General features: G+C 42.8%; 1 protein-coding gene and 1 long non-coding RNA gene across 3 annotated transcripts in view; one reads left to right on the top strand and one right to left on the bottom strand.

The window, feature by feature from the left end:
• LOC104932064 (protein Wnt-2b-A) lies at window positions 1-16,883 on the top strand. 2 transcript variants are annotated; one of them, XM_027288519.1, is made up of 7 exons: window positions 1-49; window positions 4,440-4,546; window positions 5,557-6,226; window positions 8,949-9,169; window positions 12,389-12,666; window positions 13,219-13,483; window positions 15,425-16,883. In XM_027288519.1, exons 3-7 carry the CDS (start codon window positions 6,045-6,047, stop codon window positions 15,652-15,654), a joined length of 1,176 nt encoding a protein of 391 aa, XP_027144320.1. In that variant the 5' UTR covers window positions 1-49; window positions 4,440-4,546; window positions 5,557-6,044; the 3' UTR covers window positions 15,655-16,883. The 2 variants fall into 2 exon arrangements, with proteins under 2 accessions (XP_027144320.1, XP_010745513.1); XM_010747211.3 differs by lacking the exon at window positions 4,440-4,546 and having other exon boundaries at window positions 34-49.
• LOC113747710 (uncharacterized) overlaps window positions 13,493-20,340 on the bottom strand; it is a 16,435-nt gene continuing 9,587 nt past the window's right edge. Inside the window, exon 3 of the long non-coding RNA XR_003463828.1 lies at window positions 13,493-14,058. This is a non-coding gene — a long non-coding RNA (uncharacterized LOC113747710). The remainder of the gene's footprint in view (window positions 14,059-20,340) is intronic.

Consider the following 20,340-nt stretch of genomic DNA (forward strand, 5'->3'; position numbering starts at 1 on the left):
GAGGGAGCAAGGAGAAACTGTGCTGTAAAAATGACCAGCATCCATAAAGGTAAATATAAAATTCTTTCAGTCTTTAAAATTTAAATGTTTTAAGTAAGAGAGAATCAAAGCAGTTGGATTAAAGTTTATCCCTTCAAATATGGACAATGTATGCTCGATTATAGCTGTGTTACATCTGTGTGACTGTTGCATCATTGTCTATGTATTGCCAAGTGAAGTAAGCCTGTTTCTGTGTGTGAAATGTCTTAAACATCAAAGAGGCCATGCTACCCTGTATATCCCTTTGATGTCATCTGTATCACCTGCTCTACAGAGTGTGTATGTGCCAAATTTGTCCAACATGACAGCATCCTCCGGCGACCAAGCAAACATTCTATTATAGAGTTATCACCATCACATCTACAGATACTTAGTGTGTTCACAAGAGCTATAAAATCTATTAATGACAGGCTATCTTGGGGGTAAAGAAAGAAAGCTTAGCCCTGTGGAGGCCAACCATGAAGTAACGTAAGGGTACATACTGTAACGTACTGTTATGGATGCGTGTGTGAGCATTTTTTGCATCGTCGCAAGCACAAACTTTTTCTGAATGTACATGCCTCTCGTTGCACCCTTGCATCAGGAGAAAGTGGTTGACAACAGCCCCTGACATCTACTGTGAGTGCTAGCCAAATGTTTCAGAAGCTTTTGGAGTTCCAGCGCCGCTGTGTTTGTTCAAGACAGTTCATCTCTGTCGGCAGATCTAAATTTACAGGACAATAAATTATCACAGAGCTGGTTCTCTGGCTTGCATGTAGGTGCACGTACATGCACACACACACAGTGTGGCTTGTCTGTCCCTGGAAGATGGTGTATTTTTAGTGTCCGTGTTGTATTCTGACCTTTCATTAGCTTTATAGATAATGCTCCTGGATTTTCAGCTGATTATTATCTAAACAGCCACTCAGGTCTGGTCCTTTTATCCTCACTGGCTTACTTAACATGCAGAAATAATAACAGTATCAAATCCTGCAATAAGTCATCCTGCAAGAATTTAAATAAAATATTTATAATGGACATTGTCCATCAGAAACATGACATCATTATTTATGACCAGCGTTTACGTTTTCCACATAAAGAACCTCTTGTGGTCATGTGAGTAATGACAGTTGTCTCTGAGAAGCAAAGATGGAAGTAAGCTGACATCACAGTGCTGCAAAACCTTGTATGGAGGACATTGGGATGACTTCCTCACCCATTACCACCTACTTGACCCAAAACAATCGGCTTTCAGAAGTGGCCACTCCACCGAAACAGCCTTACTATCTGTCTCAGAAGCCTTAAAAACAGCCAAAGCACAAGGGCAATCATCGGTACTCATCCTTCTTGACTTATCGGCTGCCTTCGATACAGTCAATCACGACATACTCCTAGCCACACTCGCTAACATGGGCATTACAGGCTCTGCCCACTCCTGGCTCGAGTCCTACCTCGCTGAACGCTCCTTTAATGTGTCTTGGCAAGGTCGTCTGTCATCGACTCATACCCTCTCCACGGGGGTGCCGCAGGGGTCGGTGCTGGGTCCCCTTCTGTTTGCCATCTACACCACCTCGCTGTCCCATGTTATCCGCTCACACGGCTTCTCCTACCACTGCTATGCTGATGACACACAGCTATACCTGTCGTTCCAGCCGGACGACGCCATGGTCTCCGCAGGCATCTCTGCCTGTCTCTCTGATCTGTCAACTTGGATGAAAGACCACCATCTCCAGCTTAATCTGTCAAAAACCGAACTCCTAGTCATCCCTGCCCATGAGTCAATCTGCCATGACTTCAACCTGAAAATTGGTACTGTCGTTATTACCCCTAACCATGCTGCTAAAAACCTGGGCGTCGTACTAGGTGATCGTCTTTCTCTCTCTGAGCACATTTCCTTCGCAGCGCGACTGGTTTTCAATCAACCAAAAAGGTCACGTGTCACCCCACTCTTCAGCGACCTGCACTGGCTGCCTGTAGCTGCCAGAATTAAACACAAAGCTCTGACGCTAGCCTACAAAACCATCTCAGGATCTGCCCCTGCCCTGTACCCTCGCCTCTCGCAAAGCGAGGCCACTCTAAACTCTTCTCTGTGGTCGTCCCCAAATGGTGGAATGACCTACCAACGGCTACTAGAACAGCAACATCCCTTTCGACCTTTAAAAAAACTTGTAAAAACCTTTCTGTTTCGAGAATGCTTCCCTGCCTAACAAAACTAACAAAACTAACAACTACTCTGTGCTCCTTTACACCTTTCTCAGCTTATGTCCTCCTCTGTAAGTCGCTTTGGATAAAAGCATCTGCTAAATGTAATGTAATGTAATGGATGGTTGGGCGTACAAAGTGTCCAACTTCTGCATTGGACATTCTACATCGTTTCCCACCAACAGTCAATCCTAGTTTCTTTTGACTGTGACCCTGATCTTCATCTGACCTTCATCGTCTGACCAAGGAGTTTTATTTACCTTAAACTAGGCAGAGATCCAGACTGAAAACAGCTACGATTTAAGACAGCACAGGGGGGTGCATTGGTGGGTACGTATTTTTTAAGGTACCATTAAGACATGAAGTATGATCTATGTCGTCCAGTTTGAGTAAGAGATGAATGCATCAAAGGATTATCAGACAGCAAAATACAGTGCATACATATAATCACAGAAAGGATTTAACAACTCTGGAAAGTTAGCCACGATGACGGCGAGGTAGACAACAGAAATACAGTCATCACCTTACAAAGAAAAGTACCAGCAATGTGCAGTTGTATGTATTGTGAGATGAGATCCAGTGCTGTGGCAAAAGTTGTGTCTGGTTAAATTTCTTTGTCGATTGACCCTGTCTCAACACTCTCTGACTGGCTCTATGTTAAGGGTTAAAGTCAGTCTGAATGTGGCCTTAGATGTGACAGATGAGCAAATCGTCATATAAATAATTTATTGGAAGGCCATAACCAACAATGTTGTCCTGCTGATAGGAGAACCAGATCAGAAAACACTCATATTCGAATGCAATGACAAGTTGCACAATAGTTTGTTGTTTAGGCTGGAGCAATTGTTATTACTACGAGATAGTCAACTCAAGTAAACACCCTCTATCCTTTGGGAATGATGTTGGTTACAGGAACGCTCCACATCCTTTTCTAACTTGCTTCAGTTGATCTTTTTGTCTTTGTCCTTCTTCCACCTGTCCCTTGTTCATATTTCGTCGGACGTGCCTGGTGTTGAGTTTGCCCCAGTGTGTCCCATCAGTACGGGAACTCTGCGAGGTCTGACGACAGGCTGTCCTCCCAAATCCAGCCTGCCAGGGGATTGGAATACATGCTGAGCTCATCCCTGGACTGACTTGTGACAGCCCACAGCGTAATCCCCACCGGGGACACATTACTGGACCATTAGTCCAACTCTTCCACCTTCAGTGCATGTATCTGGCTTGCCCTTGGTTCATTAAGCCCATTCCCTTTTCTCCCAGCAACTTTCCTTTCAGAAGTAATCCCGTGTGATTATAATCTATCAACACAGAAATCAATTGGATTAGTCCAAAACCTCTGCCTCTGTAAATCTCACCTTTATCCCTTCTTCACCAAGTGCAGCGTTTAAACATAGCAACCCCCGTCAGTACTTTTCCTCTGAGGAGATGGTTGCCAGATTGGACTTTGTACATCAGGGCAAACTTTTCCTCCAACTGACAAGAAGGCGCTTGACTCTGTTATTGTTTATGAGGAGAAAGCTGGGGTCAAGTTCACAGGCTGGGGGAGAGACAGAGAGAGAAAGAGAGAGAGCGAAAGTCTGTTCCAACTCTAGCCCCATGAGAGAGAGCATAACTCAGCCGTGTTTGTGCTTCCCTAATTCCTTTTGATTTAGCAGAAAATTGTGAGCTAAGCTGCGGCGCACAAATATTCACCAGAGCTTAGCTTCTCTGCCTCGCCTCACAGCCTCTCACAAACCTGTACCCACCACTAGTCTGTGAGTTTGTGCATGTGCCTGTGTCTGAAAATACATATATAAAAAAAGTGTGTGTTTGTGTGTGTGTGTGTCCCGTTCTGACAGCAGCTTGCCTGCTGAGCTCTAAGCAGAAATACAAATTTCTCTAAAAGAAGCTTAGCTTTAACAGCAGCTTTGGCATGAACACTAGAACTGTTTTCTCAAGCTTTTGATGAAATAGTGGTTTGCGACAGCGATAGCTAATTCTAATAGTTTCAATTCCGTTAGGGATTTTCCTGATGTGTTTACTTGTTTGTTAGTATTACTGGGTCAGCTGAATCAACTGTGGTAACGTTAATCCAATATCACAAACCTTCGGAGAAGTTCAAGTCTACGCTGATACAAAACTATGTAAATTGGTGTCTGTAAACCGGTCAAGTGCTCCGTTTTTTTGTGGATTTTCTGAAAAGGTCTTTGGATACTTAAAAGTAAGTTTTAATCTGTCAGGAGCCATTTGAGGACAAAGAGAAATCAGAGATTTGATGACGGATGACAGCTTCATGCCAAGGCTGAAGACAACCTGAATACGCACACACACAAGCATTTCAAGTAAGGTAAGGATGGTCGCTCTCTAGGGACAATGTGCACACACTGTGTGTGTGTGTATGTGTGTGTGAATGTGTGTGTGAATGTGTGTGTGTGCATGCTTTATTCAAGCGCTGTCTCAGCACTCTCTCTCTCCTACACATGTGGTTCATATTTAAGCCATAGTGCTGTTCCACTGGACGATTTTGGCTCTGTTTTCCCGATCCAACATTCCCTACTTTTTTCTCTGACTTTCATTTCTGCTTTGCTTTGGGTGGTGCGCGGTTACAAGGACGACAAGTATTTGTTAATGATAATCATTTAAGCGATGTCAGAGATTGACTTACTTTATTTTTTATCGTACAGCACATATTAATGAATATTAATATGATGTAAATGTTACAGATTAAACCAAAAAGTTTATTCTTGTCTAGAGTCCCTTGGCAGGTTGATACTAACATTAAGGTTTATGTTATGCAGATAAAGTCCAATTATACATATGCAGTGAATATGATGTGTTAATACTGATTATTAATAAGCGATAATAAACAAAAGATGTTAAATAAAATATAATAAAAGTGTTGATTAACTATATCTGGGCCTGGAATTATTAATTGCTAACACATTGGTGCACGTGGGGCATTCACTCTCTAATTATGTTTCTAATTTTGCAGCAATTTACATTTGTCAAAAATGTCCTTAAATATTAAAAAAAAAAAAAGATTTAAAGATTTAATTATCTTATTTAATTAATAAAATGATTTTAGTGCGCTGTAAAAATGAAGGCGCCATCAGTGATTACAATAATTTCTCTCTGTGGCTGCAGATGAACTCCTCACATTAGGACCGTCTCGACCTCCACAGCATCGTCACCCGTCACCCACACCAACACGAACGCACCTCTCTCCATCCATCCCTCCATAATATCTCCTTCCTAGTCAAACTCTGTAACCCCTGCATCTGCCCAATGGGCGAGAGGAGCTGTTAGCAGCGAGCCCTCCCTCATCTCTCTCTCTCTCTCTCTCTCTCTCTCTCTTAGCTCTGACTCTGTCCACAGCGCACTGATAAAGGAGAGGTCTGGTGCGAGCATCCGACCCAGCACAGAGTCACACAGCCGACAGAATTGCAGCGAGTTTCGCATCTGCAAACATTTGGCTCCAGCTGTGATTCGGATCTTATTTCTGCCTCTGAACTAAGCAAAAGAAAGCAAGGATAGGTGTTTTGAAGAGCTGACTGGAGTGGTGAAATAGCCGACACTTGTTGCTCGTCTCGTCAGGTAAACCTCCTGCCGGCAGCCAGTGGAGAGTCTGGTGCGCACATGGCACCGAAAACGCGCTCCTCACACTGCTGACAGTCGCGCAATTAAAAAAAAATGGAGCCACACACTGGATAATGAGGCCTACCTACTGAATGGTTGCTACTTCACACCAAACCTTGTCTTGTTAAAGTTTGGCATTTTCTTTTGAAACCTAATTTTTGTTTGGTGGTTACACACACATACACATACACACACAAAAACGCAGAGCCATGCTGGGTCTAAACAGGATTCTCAGCCTCCGGACAGCCCGCATTCGGAGCTGTGGTTCACCGGCGGTCAAGCTCCCATCCCGGTCTCCTTCATGCCAAAACACCGGTGCCAGTTCGAGGATTTACTGTGCGTGTCTGTTGCTGCTGCTGCTGGTGACGCCTCGGGCGGACTCTTCATGGTGGTGAGTACAGCCTGCATCCATCACACCTACAGGCCTACCTGCCAACAAGATTTATGGGTGCTTGAATTTGTATATTTCCTCTAGGAAGAAACGATTAATTAAACAGGTAAATTGTCTATTATTATTATTATTATTATTATTATTATTATTATTATTATTATTAACTAAATTAAATCAAGAGACTAACTGTGAATGGAAGGCAAGGAACTTGAACATTCATCGTTGATCTTAATCATTTGAAATGGAGCTGGGACCACTGCCTAGATTCGGGTCTCTCTTTAGAAACTTAAGGGATTCAAACTGCCAACAAGTTTAACTTATGATGCCTATTTTAATAACCACTTTCCAAAACGCAAAACCCCGTTCCAATTAATTCAGAGCAGCGATTTTTTTTCCGACAGACAAGGCCATTATGAGGGCTGAGGGTTTGTATTACTGTCGCGGTCTCACTTTTCTCATCAGTGCAACATTTTTATCATTCTTGTTCTTGTTTATACATTTTTATGCTGCAAATAATCTAAACGCACCGGGGTTTATTAGGAAGAGTTTATAGGCTATTATTTGTCACGAATGGGTGCATTGCCTTGTAATTTTTATGTGGGAAATGACTGCAAAGAAAAACTCTAAATGTGTTTTTCTGTCATCATTTACTGTAATTTAAGTCAAAATGATTTTCTGCTAAATAAAAAAAAGAGAGAAAGAAAAACATGGAACATTTATAGTAAAAATAACCTAAATTACGAGTTAGTGAGTAGATTCAAGCCTCTTTAGGATTTTGTTTCTAAAACGCATTTTCTTCATGTCAGTTTGTTGGCCTGCCATATAGAGCAATAATAATAGAGCGATAAATGTAATTTATGTTGGGGCTGTTGGCTGAGCGCGTGTTCAGCTCAGCTGGAGCCTGTATTCGACAAGGCAGAGCAGTCATTAATTCACCAGGTAACACACACACACGCACACACACACACACACACACACACACACACACACACACGCAAGCACGCACACACACACACACACGCACAGAAAAAATTACTTCACTAAAATACCCCAAAACCAGCCATCTAGAGCATAGGTGAGGGGTGAAAAAATATCTCATTCCCTGCGCAATAACATACGTGAAAATGTCCATGTGTGTGAATGTGTTTATAGGAGAAGTGTCTGTGTGTGGGCGGGTATGGGGGTGATGGAATGCCTAATAGTTTGTGTAGATTAAAAGCAGTTATAGGGAGTAGTGGGAAGAGTGTGTGTGGAGGCTTTAGCTAGGCATTATTGGCTTTGGAGGAGAATTTAGTGTGTGAGATACAGTATTTAACTGTTTATCAAATTTCTGTGGGGGTACAGTAAGTGGTGATATGGACCGATTCGAGGATTTTACACACAAGAGGGGTTAAATAAAAAAAAAAGAGGCAAAAGGGGTTGCAAAAATGACTGAGGCATGTTCCAGCTCTCAGAAATGTGAAAAAAGAATGTGTAATGTAATCACAATAAATCTACTTTTATCACTTTGTGAAATATCAAGAACACCCACGTTTTACATGAACATGCATGAACAAGAATGTGCATACGTTTGACTTATGTTACAGACTCTGATGAGCATTGAGTTGTTTATTTGCTGTGTCATTTGCAAATTTCTCAGGGAATCCTCAGAATAAAGTGATTTCTTATAAATCACTAATACGGGAGGAATTGTGGCTGTGTCATCAGAAGTCAATAGAAGTCTTCCCTATTTGTTTCCCACTTGCCTTTCCCCTGTGATTCACAGTAGAGTTGCAGGGCTTTTAACATGTTGGTTTAGACCTGTGGATAATGATTTATTATCCTATAAAATCCACAACTCCTCCTGACTCTCAGAGAGAATGAAAAAAGAAAGAGAGAGAAAATTAAGTGTGAATAGCCGCCCTGGCTCTTTCCTTTGATGAGCACTCTGTTCTTATTCCTCCTCTCTAATCCCACTCTGGGGAGCAGAAAGCCTCCAGTCTCCAGCCTTTTGCCCGGCCTCGTAAAACACGACCACACAGCTACACACTCCCTGACCTCGCCTCGCTGACCTGAGCCCTGCAGCCGCCGAGCCGGAATGGTGGTCAAACACAAATTGGGCACTCGTCATGGCGAGCTTTAGAGTTAATTTTGGCCAAGCTCAACGCAGAATTTATCGTGATAGGATATTGTAAGAGTCTGATTTATTAGGGCAGGGAGTAAGATTGAAAGAAACATTAAGGAGAACGCTGAGTGAGATGACAACGAGAGAACAGGCAGAAGACAGAGAGGAGTAAAGTGAGTAAATGGAGTCTTAGTTTGACAGGGTTATTGGAGGCCCCAGACTTCGTGCTCTGATTTGTGACGACATGATTTCAACTATCCCATTGGGAAACATTTAAACACCCATACACACGCAGGTCTTGTGGGGAGAGGTTAAGTGCTTATTTATTTGGAGAGCAGAGTAAATGGTTTCCACTCCCCTCCTTCTAGCAAACCTTAAACTGTTAAGTGTAGTGAACTCTGACTCACAGAGGACTGTTCCTGCAGCTCTCCTTCATGCCACTCACCACCTTTGAGTGTGTGTGTGTGTGTGTGTATCCACATATATACACCCACCATATGAGGGCACCTACGTGTACCAATCAACTGCAGTATCCCATAAATAACTGCTTCCTACTGCATACATTAAGTTTCAGTTCAAACTGCCTAGAAGTTTTTTGTGTTTTTTAAAAATCTTTAGGTACATCGGTGCACTGGGGGCCCGTGTGATCTGCGATAACATCCCAGGCTTGGTGAACAAGCAGCGGCAGCTCTGCCAACGCCACCCAGACATCATGCAGGCCATAGGTGAGGGCACCAAGGAGTGGATCAGAGAGTGCCAGCACCAGTTCAGACACCATCGCTGGAACTGCAGCACACTGGACCGCGACCACACTGTGTTTGGACGTGTCTTGCTACGGAGTAAGTCCATGTGTGTGTGTACGCCCCGTCTGATTACCGACTCTGTGGCCAAAGAGTGTAGATATTGAACCAGATCCTGAGCCCCTGCTGCTACTAGCTCACTCATTCTTCTCACCCTTCTTCTTCACTTTTACTGCCTTATCTCTTCCTTTCTCTGTCTGCACTTTTCCCTTCGCTCTGTTCTTTCTCCGATCCTTCCTTTTCATACTTACGCATGCTGGTGCTCCGTGTTTATAGTCGCTAATGGACTGTTGCAATGCCTTACGCCTCGTCAATAAACACACGGGCTTCGAGGCATGAGCTTGTCGTCATTTTGTTTTTCCACTCCTGCCAGACCTCTCTGCTTTGTAACATTCATGCTTACACACATATGCACGCAGACTCATATGCATGTTAACATACATATTTTCCAACTATCTGTGTAGCCAGTGTATGTATAATTCCTCTTTATGACAGGTTTTATAACTGCTGACAGTCTGAATCATGAATATTTATTGTACCCGATATCCAAGCTACATTGGTGTCTCGAAGTCAGGCGGTTATTTTGCATGAAACATTACATGATGACTGTTCTATAAGCTGTCCATCAGACATTGTTTTGCAGTGATACTGCAGTAGCCGCAATAGATCATTACGGCTGCTTTCTGAATGCAGAGCATGCCTGAAATGATGCACCTGTGATTCCCTGTTGCATGCAGTGCAGCCATTAAAAAGAGTCAATGCTCTCCACACTTGACTTGACATTGTGTAGAACAGTTCTGAACAGACTATGCATCGGACGTCACTGACTCTCCTTGGGTTGTTACTGTCCCTCTTTCAGCCGTGCTAAGCATGTGTGGCGGCCAACGATGCATGGAAAAAAGTAGCAGATATGGAGATAGAGGCTGTGTGTGTGTGTGCGTGTGGTGGAAAGGAATAAACAGTAATGTAGATGTAAATATTTAGAGATATTCTCACTGTCAGACAAACAGCGAAGGTTTGAATGATGACCAGCAATGCCCTCCTCCATCCTCCCCCACATACAACCCCTCAACAGCACCCACTGCCCCCTTCTCCTCAGCCGAGAGATGGGATGGGACATTCCAATGAATACAGAGCAAGCAGGTTGGATCACACAAACTCTTCTGGCCCGGGCTGGTTCAAATAGGTTTACAGACTGAACATATAGCTTGTTTTCACGTCCTAAAGTGTCCCATGCATAGCCATTTATAATCAGTGCCATATGAGTTAGTTTTGTGATGTTATTTTGAAGTGCTGGTACTTGAGTAGTTCCATTTCATGAAACTTCCACTCAACGTTTCAGAAGGAAATATTGCTTCACATGTATTTGCATGTCTCTTTGCAGGACTGTTTTGAATTCATAACAAAATTCTTATTTATCGTAGTCTGCACGTCTTGGAATACTTTGCTACACTATTTATATCGTCTTACACCTTGAGGTTGTGATCAAATCAAAACAGTTACGTGTATGAGCATGGTTAGAAACAGAGACAGTTCAATAGATCAAAGAAACAAATGTCCTACGCACCTTTTGTTAATATGCAACTGTGAGCCAACCTAATATAAAACAAGATTAAAAGTCTTACATCCTGTTTACACAGGCAGCATGATGAAAGCTGTGTGTACGGCAAAGCAGTTACGTCCTCTGTCAATGTCTACGGAGGACTGAAGCAAGAACACATGTAGTCACAGTGCTGCTACATGGTCACACATGTTTTGGCAGTGCTCAGAGACCAATACATAAACACACAGTTATGAGTTTGAAGCACAAGTGAAACATGAGCTTATTGTGCGGCATGTGTTAGTTAACCATGAATTTTTTAAAGTTTTTTTTCAACTTTAGGGACGTCAAATGTGAGCAAATGACAAAAGAAAACTGAACACATCCTATGTAGACGGGGTCTTTAAAATGGTTTATCTGCTGAATCAGCAATCAGAATCTACAACATTTTCTGGTGCTGCACTGCAACTTCCAGCAACTTCTATCTCATTATATTTATGTTATTTAATATTTTTAATACATTCATATTTTTGCCATGTCTGTCACGTACAGATATAGACATTGAAACTGAGGTGAAAGTTGTATATGTTGCTGGTACAATGTTGATATGATTATGAACAGACTCTTTTCACTGTCTATTGTTGCTGAGAAACGCATGCAGCATGCAAAAAAAAAAAATAAAAATAGGTGAGAGCTCTTCTTTATTTGTAAAGTGTTGCTATGAAAAATACTGTTTGGCTGCTGTGACCTGCACGGGCAACAAAATAAAAAGCAAGATGTCCGTGCCGTGAGGGCTGTGCTAAATGAAAGCTCAAGTATGGTCCAAAATAGAAAAAAACAATTCTCTAGGGAGCATGAATATTCTATGCACATTTTACAGCAATCTTTATTTAATCATTTATTCATGATAAGATTTTTTATTTCTTTTTGATGACGATGCTTCTTGTGTGAGAGTAAACAAATTGGCTTGCCAGTGGCGCAAGATGAAAAAGTGGCAAGGTCATGAAAAACATCAGGATTAATGCTCTGGAAACAGAAATTCAGCCACAGTTTCGACAGTATTGGTTCCAGATGGCCATGAACGAAATCATTAAAAGGTTTTTCTCTGTGACTAGAGATACAACATTAACAACAACACAGCAGAATTACTATTAATGTTATATATAAAAATACTTACAAAGTGGACAAGTTCTCTTGCTGCCATGTTGGGTTTTGGGGCATTCATTCCCACAGACGCTGCAGAAAGCAACTGTGACCAAACACTATGTCTAATTCTCTATGTATCTTTGGCCACACAATAGATGAGTCATAATCTAAGAAACTAAGGAGATCAGAAGAGAACAGCAATGGTAGAAAATACTGTCATGACATCACCCTGGCGCTGATTAATGGGGTATCACTGTGTCTGTATTTAAACAATTTATGTGAGCAGAGGAGAGCCCCGCAGCTAGGATTATTTCCATGATAATATTTAAACAGAGCTGTCCTATACTCCGTTTTAAGCCTGATATGCCCCCGTCAGCTGCACCTTCACGTCCTGATGGCTCACGCCCAGGTCTGGTCATGGCATTATCTGTATCTGTGTATGCATGTTAACGTTTAGGCAGCACAGTCTTTAGGTCTTTAGGTTGCTGAGAATGTACTGTATTGCATGATATGAGTAACTGTCTAACCTCTGCTTTTTTTTCATGCTTTCTGTCTCTGTCTGTCTTTCTCAGGCAGTCGTGAAGCAGCATTTGTCTATGCCATCTCCTCAGCGGGAGTGGTGTATGCGCTCACTCGGGCCTGTAGCCAGGGGGAGCTGAAGACGTGTAACTGCGACCCTCACAAGCGTGGGCGGGCTAGCGATGAGAGAGGAGAGTTTGACTGGGGCGGATGTAGTGACAACATCAACTATGGGATAAAGTTTGCCAAAGCCTTCATAGACGCCAAAGAGAGGACAGTCAGAGATGCACGAGCGCTCATGAACCTACACAACAACCGCTGTGGCAGAACAGTAAGTGTGCGATTACAGCATCATCAATTTATCCAAATATATCTAGTGGTATATCAGTCTAGCTATGTAGATTAGGTGGACAATAATCATTTACACCTGGTATTATTAAGTAGGTAATGTGCAAATCAGGTAGGTGGAGCAAGCAAACTAGTGGAAAATTCAGATTTAGGTGAATTATAAAGTTTTTGTAGCCAAACTGTACAGATTACATTTACAGCTTGCTGGGATCCAATCCCAATGCAAGCCAGACCACCTCCAGGTGAGGTCTGGCCGACCCAACAGAATTCCCAGTTGAAATGCATTCTGAGTGTATTTCAAATTCAAACTACCATTCAAATATGGGAAAATATTAAATAGTCAGTCTTGAATTATCTCTTCAGGTCACACAACTGTCACTGAATAAGTGTTCATCTCAAAACCTTGAAAGCTGAAACCAAAAATTTGGTCAAACCAACACTTTAAGAAACATTCCTGCCTTAGAGCTACCTTTTTCAAACAAAATTGAAGTCCAAGAAGGCTAAAACACATCTCCACATCGTTCTATTCATTCAGGCAGTGAAGCGATTCATGAAGCTGGAGTGTAAATGTCACGGCGTGAGCGGCTCTTGCACACTGCGGACATGTTGGATGGCTATGTCAGATTTCAGAAAGACCGGTGACTACCTCAGGAGAAAATACAATGGCGCCATCGAGGTGACGATGAATCAGGATGGGACAGGCTTTACTGTGGCTAACAAAGACTTTAGGAAGGCCACCAAGAACGACCTGGTCTACTTTGAGAACTCTCCAGATTACTGCCTACAAGACAAATCAGCAGGTAAGCTGGCAAAAGGAGAGAAGAAGGTGGACTGGACTGAAAGATGCAGAAAAGCAGTTTCTCGTGGATGTTGATGGATTGCCCCGACTGTGTTATGTTTTAAGGGTGTTATGTGTGTGTTGTGTATATGTTAATGCATGACTAGTGTGTCTGTGTGTGTGTGTGAATGTCAGTGTGTGTGCATTGGTAGTCAGATAACACAGCAGGCCTCCCCTGTGATGTCTGTGGAAGCTAATATCCTTATACCCTGGGGACATGGTCGTTCTGTGACCACCTGACCTCTATCAGTCTCTGTCAACACACACATACACATACACAAACACAGATACACAACCCCATGGTCAGAGGAAGTGTTGATCAACCTTTACACAATTCACTAGTCAGTTATGACATTTCTGATTGGCTGATTGATGGATGAAACGCTCTCAGGCAAAGACTATTGATATCCACACCTTCATAACTCAGAAGCTCTGTCCAGTTCTTCCTCATCCCTGCTCATCCCTTTGTCCACCTCTCTCTTCATCCCTTCGTCCATCCTCCCCCTTCTTTCTCACCTTCCCAGTGGAATCCACAGCCTAGGGACACAAGCAACTAATTTAAAAAAAAAAAAAAAAATCACTTCTTTCTGTCTGTCACAGTCTCTCCCTCTCTGTCTGAACTAAGCATAGCTGGAGGGTAGAGTGGGCCTCAGAGTGTGAGAGCCTGTCTGTCTGTCACGCTCCACTGTCCATTTAACCCTCACACACATACACACACACACACACGCACACACACAGAGTGGCTTCAAAGGGAGCAGTGGCTTGGGAAAGGCAGTGTAACTATAGGCCACTCTACCAACACTGCATAGTTGTGTGTGTGGGTCTGTTGTTCTATGGGCAGCTTGTTGTGATAGGTAGCGGTTCAAACTGGGAGCTTCTCACACGAAACACCAACACTAATCCCTGTGGGGATGACATTCACATAAGACACATACAATACGCCACTTCATTAGGTAATAGCCAGATGGCTAAACACTCTGATACACTTAATAGCTATGACTAGTACACTACTGCAGATCAAATATTGAACCAAACAGAGAGCTAAAGTGAAGCCAAAACTTATGGGTCCTGTTCCAAACCTCAATTTACATTTGCCATAATGCAAATTACTAAAGATCCAGCCCTGGAACATAAACTTCTTTACAGCGTTTCCTGTGGTTCACTCTATTTGTCTAGACAAAAATGCTTTTAGTATTTCTGTTTGTAGTCACCTCTAACAAACACCAAGTCCAAGACAATAATGGGTTAATGGCATGTTCACATTAAAACTGTAAAATTAGTAGCCGAGCCACAAAAATCAGTCTCCAAGCTGAAATTCTGAGTAAGCGATATTGTGAATTTCTGACTGCTAGGATATCTCTAGTGAAAAGAACAACAGAATTGCCAATATACCGCTGGCAAAATGGCTGCAAAGTCACCATCACTGCAATTACACCCAAACAAAATCTTATATTATATAATATTAAGACTAATAAAATAATTCAGCTCATTTAAAGTGGCCTCTACACAGTATGCATGTAGTAAGTAGCTAACAAGTAGTCATTTTAAGCTATTTAAATAGTGTCACTATACCCTTTTGATTCAATGCCTGAACACAGAATAAATTAAGGTATTCCTAATCTCCCATTCAGTCAACATTGCCTGACTGTAGCATAAATGTCAACAGTCAAATGGTAGGCTATGAAAATGGGCATGGGGGGCAAAATGGGCTCTTTTTCATAAAAACCTATGAAAGTAATTCTAAATTAGAGATTGCATTCAGTTACAGAGGCTGGTGGAGCAGCAGCTAGTTTCTATGTGATTTTAAGACTAGAGTTGCGACTAAGAAGTGTTGACCTGCCGCCAAATATCACGTAAAATACAAACTTTAGTTAACTTTGAACTATTTTTTACTCCTGTGCAGGCTCCCTGGGCACGGCTGGGCGGGTCTGCAACAAGACATCACGCGGCACAGATGGTTGTGAGGTCATGTGCTGTGGGCGGGGCTACGACACCACGAGAGTCAAGCAAATAACTAAGTGCGAGTGCAAGTTCAAATGGTGTTGCGCCGTGGAATGTAAGGACTGTGAGGAAGCTGTGGACATACATACGTGCAAAGCCCCCAAACGAGCTGAATGGTTGGACCAGACCTGAGGACACGCCCCAATTGCCCCCCTGTAATGCAACCCCACCCCTTTCCCCTTTACAGGACATCCTGTGGAACATGGCATTCTGGGAAAGTTTGTCCAAAAGTGCTCTGCATCTCCGCCCTCCCCTGCCCCGACCTTGGGTGCATCATTGCATGGCTTTTCTACCTGTCTCTGTGAAAGCACTAGAATTCAGTACCCATCAATATGAATTAATACCCATTAGCCCCTGTTTGTGAATGGCCCTGTGACTGAACTGCTGGTATCAGATGATGAACAGTGAAACCAGTGAACACTTTGGGGTTTGGGTGGATTGGGCTTTTATCCAAGATTCAGTCCAGATGGCCTTTTTTTATAGCGTGTGGTTCTGGGTTAAAAATGGTTTGCTGCTTTCATGATGCTTTAAAGACACATTGTTACATTAACTGAGCCTTCAGACATATCCAGTATTATTACAACATCATATACTCACATCATTTTATTTTTTTTTTTTTTTTTTTGGGGGGGGGGACACTTTTATCTACCAAAAACAAATGCTTGGTTTGACATTGGGAAGTATCTTGACAAGTGCACTTTGAGAAAGTGGACATCTAAGTGTAAGTTTGGCTCTGTGTGGCCAAACAGAAGTCCAGGCAGAGGACTACAAGGGAGGACAGGGAGATGGACACCAGATGAATAAATGGACGGATGCGTCATTGGAACTTTGAATGCAACTGTAAAAAGAAAAGAGGAGCTGTTTAAAGTGATTTATTTAAATTGTAAAGTGTTGTTTCATTTCTCATCTGCGGATGACACTGCACTACATTGGCTGACACGAGAAGAGAGAAGAGCACTCCCATTATTATGATTATACAGTGTACTCTAGTTTTCAGTGTGTAAGAAGAAAAGGAAGAAGAAGAAGAAGAAGAAGAAGAAGAAGAAGAAGAAGAAGAAGGCCTGGATGGTCATTCAGTCACACATAACCACAACATCAGACAGATTTCACTTCTCTGCTCTCCAGCTTGCTTGTATAACATTGTGTATATTGCCTTATCTAAACAGATGTTCATATGAAATATATGGTGCATTAGTATGACACTGGAATCTTTGTTTTTTGTTCAGACAGACAAACACAGAGGTTGAAGGCAAGAAAGAGACTAGATAATGCCGACAGAGCAGAACTAATCAGTGTGACTGAGCAGGATAGTGAGTAAGTTCTGTTGGACTGCTGTCATAACCCGCTGTGTTATTTCCATAACACGCATGCACGCACGCGCGCGCACACACACACGAACACACGCACACACACACACACACACACACGCACACGCACGCACACACGCAATCGCTACTCCTCACCGGCCTGAGTTGAGAGACACTGGGGCAGTAATAATACAATCTATGTTAGTAACAAAGGCTGCTTCAGTGTGAGTAGGCGTTGGGTGTGTTATATCAGTCAAGGGGGGGAAGTGTTTGATTAAAGGCCCAACCTAAACCCCAACCCCTGCTGGCCTCATCCCACCCTATGTGGAATTCCAGGTGGGTCCCAGGCTAATGACTAGATGGCTGTAATTACCCAGGGCTGTTGATAGCTGGTGATTGGACATGGTCGTGCCACAGAGGACCTAGTGTGGGCTCCTGCTGGGACCACATTTAATCAAAGGCTTCTTGGCCGGCTTATCAAAGGGAATACTTTCCCGCAATCTTCTCTACCTCAGCCCCCTCCTGCTCCCCAGACTCTCAGTCCAGTTCAGTCTCTGTTACATTAGAGCCCAGAGACTCCTGATAACATGAATTCAAAAAGATATCACACACAAATGCAAACTTAAGACAGAAGCAGCGTGTAAACTCAACTGTGTGGATGCTTTTTTTGAATAGGCCAAACAATACAGCTTTAAACCTGTGCCTATGTATTGTCTTATAACACTACTACATTTTTATTTTTTCCAACCCTATGCGCTGTGTTAGTCAGTATGCCCTGGTGATAAGATCATCTCTCCTTGGCCAGGCTTGGGACAGGATGCAGCCAGGTTCAGGCTTGATTGGATACACCAAGTCCATGACACAGGAAATACAAGGTATCTTAAAGCAGGAAGCAGGCACAAACTCAGATACAGTAGCTGAGATGAAAATACAAAACTACTCTCCTCAGTCTCTTCAATCAAAACAATCTCTTTCATGTGAAACTTCTTTACAATCATTCTTTTGATGGATTAGGCCACTCACAATTCATCTTTCAGTCTACCACCCCCCAAAAAAACCCTCAACATCCCAGAAGTGGTCTTTTCATAGTCACGGGGGGCCCGTATCACTAGATAAGATAAGCTTTATTGTCCCTCGGGGTAATATTATCAAGTAATTCCAGTCATTGAGACTATTCTAGTGTAAGCTTCCTGTGGCAGATCTATCTGTGTCCTGGATGCCAGGCTGAGAGCATTCCTGCTACAGAAGTATCACAGGCAAACCATTAGTCTTCACAGCTGGCAGGCAGCGTTGTGGGCGAGGAAGACTGAGGGCACAGAAATGGCATCAAGCAACACAGGAGGTTTCAAGGACAATTCCAGTTTAGCAGAACTTGAATACTTTTGGCCAGTAGCTCTATTTGTTATGATAACATCGTACTCATGAAGTTAAGTACTAAGATCTGGGAACAGGATTGGCAGCATGACAGGTCAAGAAACACAAGCTATCAGGCAATCATGCAGGTTTTAAACAGACCCTCAAATTATTAGCACAAACACTAAAATGATCACCCAACCTTTGTAAACATTACAGACTTGACTGTGGTTCATCTTTGACCTGCAGTATTTGTGGTACTTGTGCGTGCACAGAGTTTTCCAGCACAATCAGGGATTATTATGTAATTATGGACATTGCAGTTGTGCATACTTGGTTTTAGCTCCAAATAAAATGGTTTAGATAATCTGTTGCCGTGGGCACAACCTGTTTAAACATCTTGACATGTTTTTCAAATCTCAGCAATTAACTTAACATAACCAACAGAAACAATGACCAAAGCTAAAAAACAAGACCTAAGTTTTAATTAATCAGAATTATTATTTAATTCCACAATAAGGGTAAGTAATCTGACCACATATCGGACAGGAGATTTGTGTAAAATCAGAGGCACAAGTTCAGATCAAACTGTGGTTAAGTTGAATTTTCTATATTTTCTGTTAGAAAGTAAAAGTTCCCAAGTTGTATAATAATGGCTCTGTACAAACCAGTGCACTGACACACATGCTGATGCATTATCTTTGGACTATTACAAAGACAACACACATGGGCCAAATAATTTATTTAACATCATCAGAGTTATTCTCAACTGTGTGTCACTCCCCCTGCGTCTCAACACTGACAGTTACGTAGATCTATCAACCTTGTGTCCAGACTGTAATGCATGTCTGAGCTCTGGCTGCCTAATGACAACAGAATTAACTTCACTTCGACAAGACTGAGCTCAAGTCCAGCGTCCAGCTTCGGTTGAGACAGAAAAAAATGAGAGGTGTGAGACAGAAAGAAGGAAGACAGTGAGTCAAATGGATGGATGAAGGTAAGAGAGCAATGTCTAGGGTTACTTAGAGACCTAGCAGGCATGTTTATCAGCAGATCTTAATCTGAGCAGAGAGAACCGCGTTCCCCACAATTCATCATCATTACTTGGCCCACCTGCCACCTCCCTCCTGACGGCCTCCCTCCACCTCCCTTTTGCTCTTTGCCTCTGATACAGCACTCTGTCTGCAGGAGATCTAGTCAGAGACCCCTCTAACAATTTCCTAATAACTTTCACATTGGGGTGGTCCCGGGTGTCAGCCATGCGATCTGTTTCGTACACACGTTCACATGTACATACCTGCAGGCTAGGATAGGACCCCTTTGGTGCCTCCTGAGCTCACCTATCACCTGCGTGTTAAAACCCCCAGTATGTTCACAAGCCTTTCTGCGCTGTCACTCACTGTTTGTGACCAGAAGGTGCATGCAAACATACAAGTGTGTGTGTGTGTGTGTGTGTGTGTGTGTGTTGTGATGAGTTTTTCCCTTAGGGCCGGTAGATCCTGGGTCATTTTTTTTCCGGAGGTTGGAGGGGGGGAGTCTGCTGAGGTCAAGGGTCATAAAGTTTAAGTGTATCAACAGAGAACCTTCAGCACTATGAACAACCACCACAGATCTGTCGCCTGTTGACACCTCCTAAACATTAACAGCTTGCTCATGTAACTATGTTCTCGTCTGACTGGCCAGCAAAGAGGTGAACTTATTCAGACAAACACCTGCTCTGCTGGATTAAAATCTGGCTTACAGTGTAGCTGCCTACAGTGTCAACTCCTCCATTCATCTTTCATCCTTTCGCTCTGCCTTTATCTGATGGGTGGGTGTCAGCCATTAGGTATTAGGTGGTGCGGCTTTGTTGGGGAACAGAGGTGCAGATTTATTAGGGAGCTCAGACTAATATTTACATGACCTGCCAGGACCCGAGGAGTGTAAAGGCAGAGAACGAGAGAAAGTGTGGGTATGAATTGCAGCGTCTGCGCAGAGGGAAAAAGGGGATTACGACACAAAACACTTATCTCCTGAGACCTACAGCACAAAATGTCCACCCCTAACCAGCCCCAGCTCTTTCCCCCTCAGTCTGTCAACCTTACACTAACACGTTTGCTCTGTAATTTCCTATGAAGGTTCACATTTGATGGCCATTATAGTGGTACCCCTATAATAT

This window comes from Larimichthys crocea, chromosome XV, assembly GCF_000972845.2.
Source record: "Larimichthys crocea isolate SSNF chromosome XV, L_crocea_2.0, whole genome shotgun sequence".
In the NCBI taxonomy this organism is placed as follows: domain Eukaryota; kingdom Metazoa; phylum Chordata; class Actinopteri; family Sciaenidae; genus Larimichthys; species Larimichthys crocea.

Coding starts and splice junctions, on each gene's coding strand:
- LOC104932064 (XM_027288519.1), top strand. CDS start 6,045: ATGCTGGGTCTAAACAGGATTCTCAGCCTCCGGACAGCCCGCATTCGG. Junction 6,227..8,948: donor CGGGCGGACTCTTCATGGTG/GTGAGTACAGCC, acceptor AAAAATCTTTAG/GTACATCGGTGCACTGGGGG. Junction 13,484..15,424: donor CCTACAAGACAAATCAGCAG/GTAAGCTGGCAA, acceptor ACTCCTGTGCAG/GCTCCCTGGGCACGGCTGGG.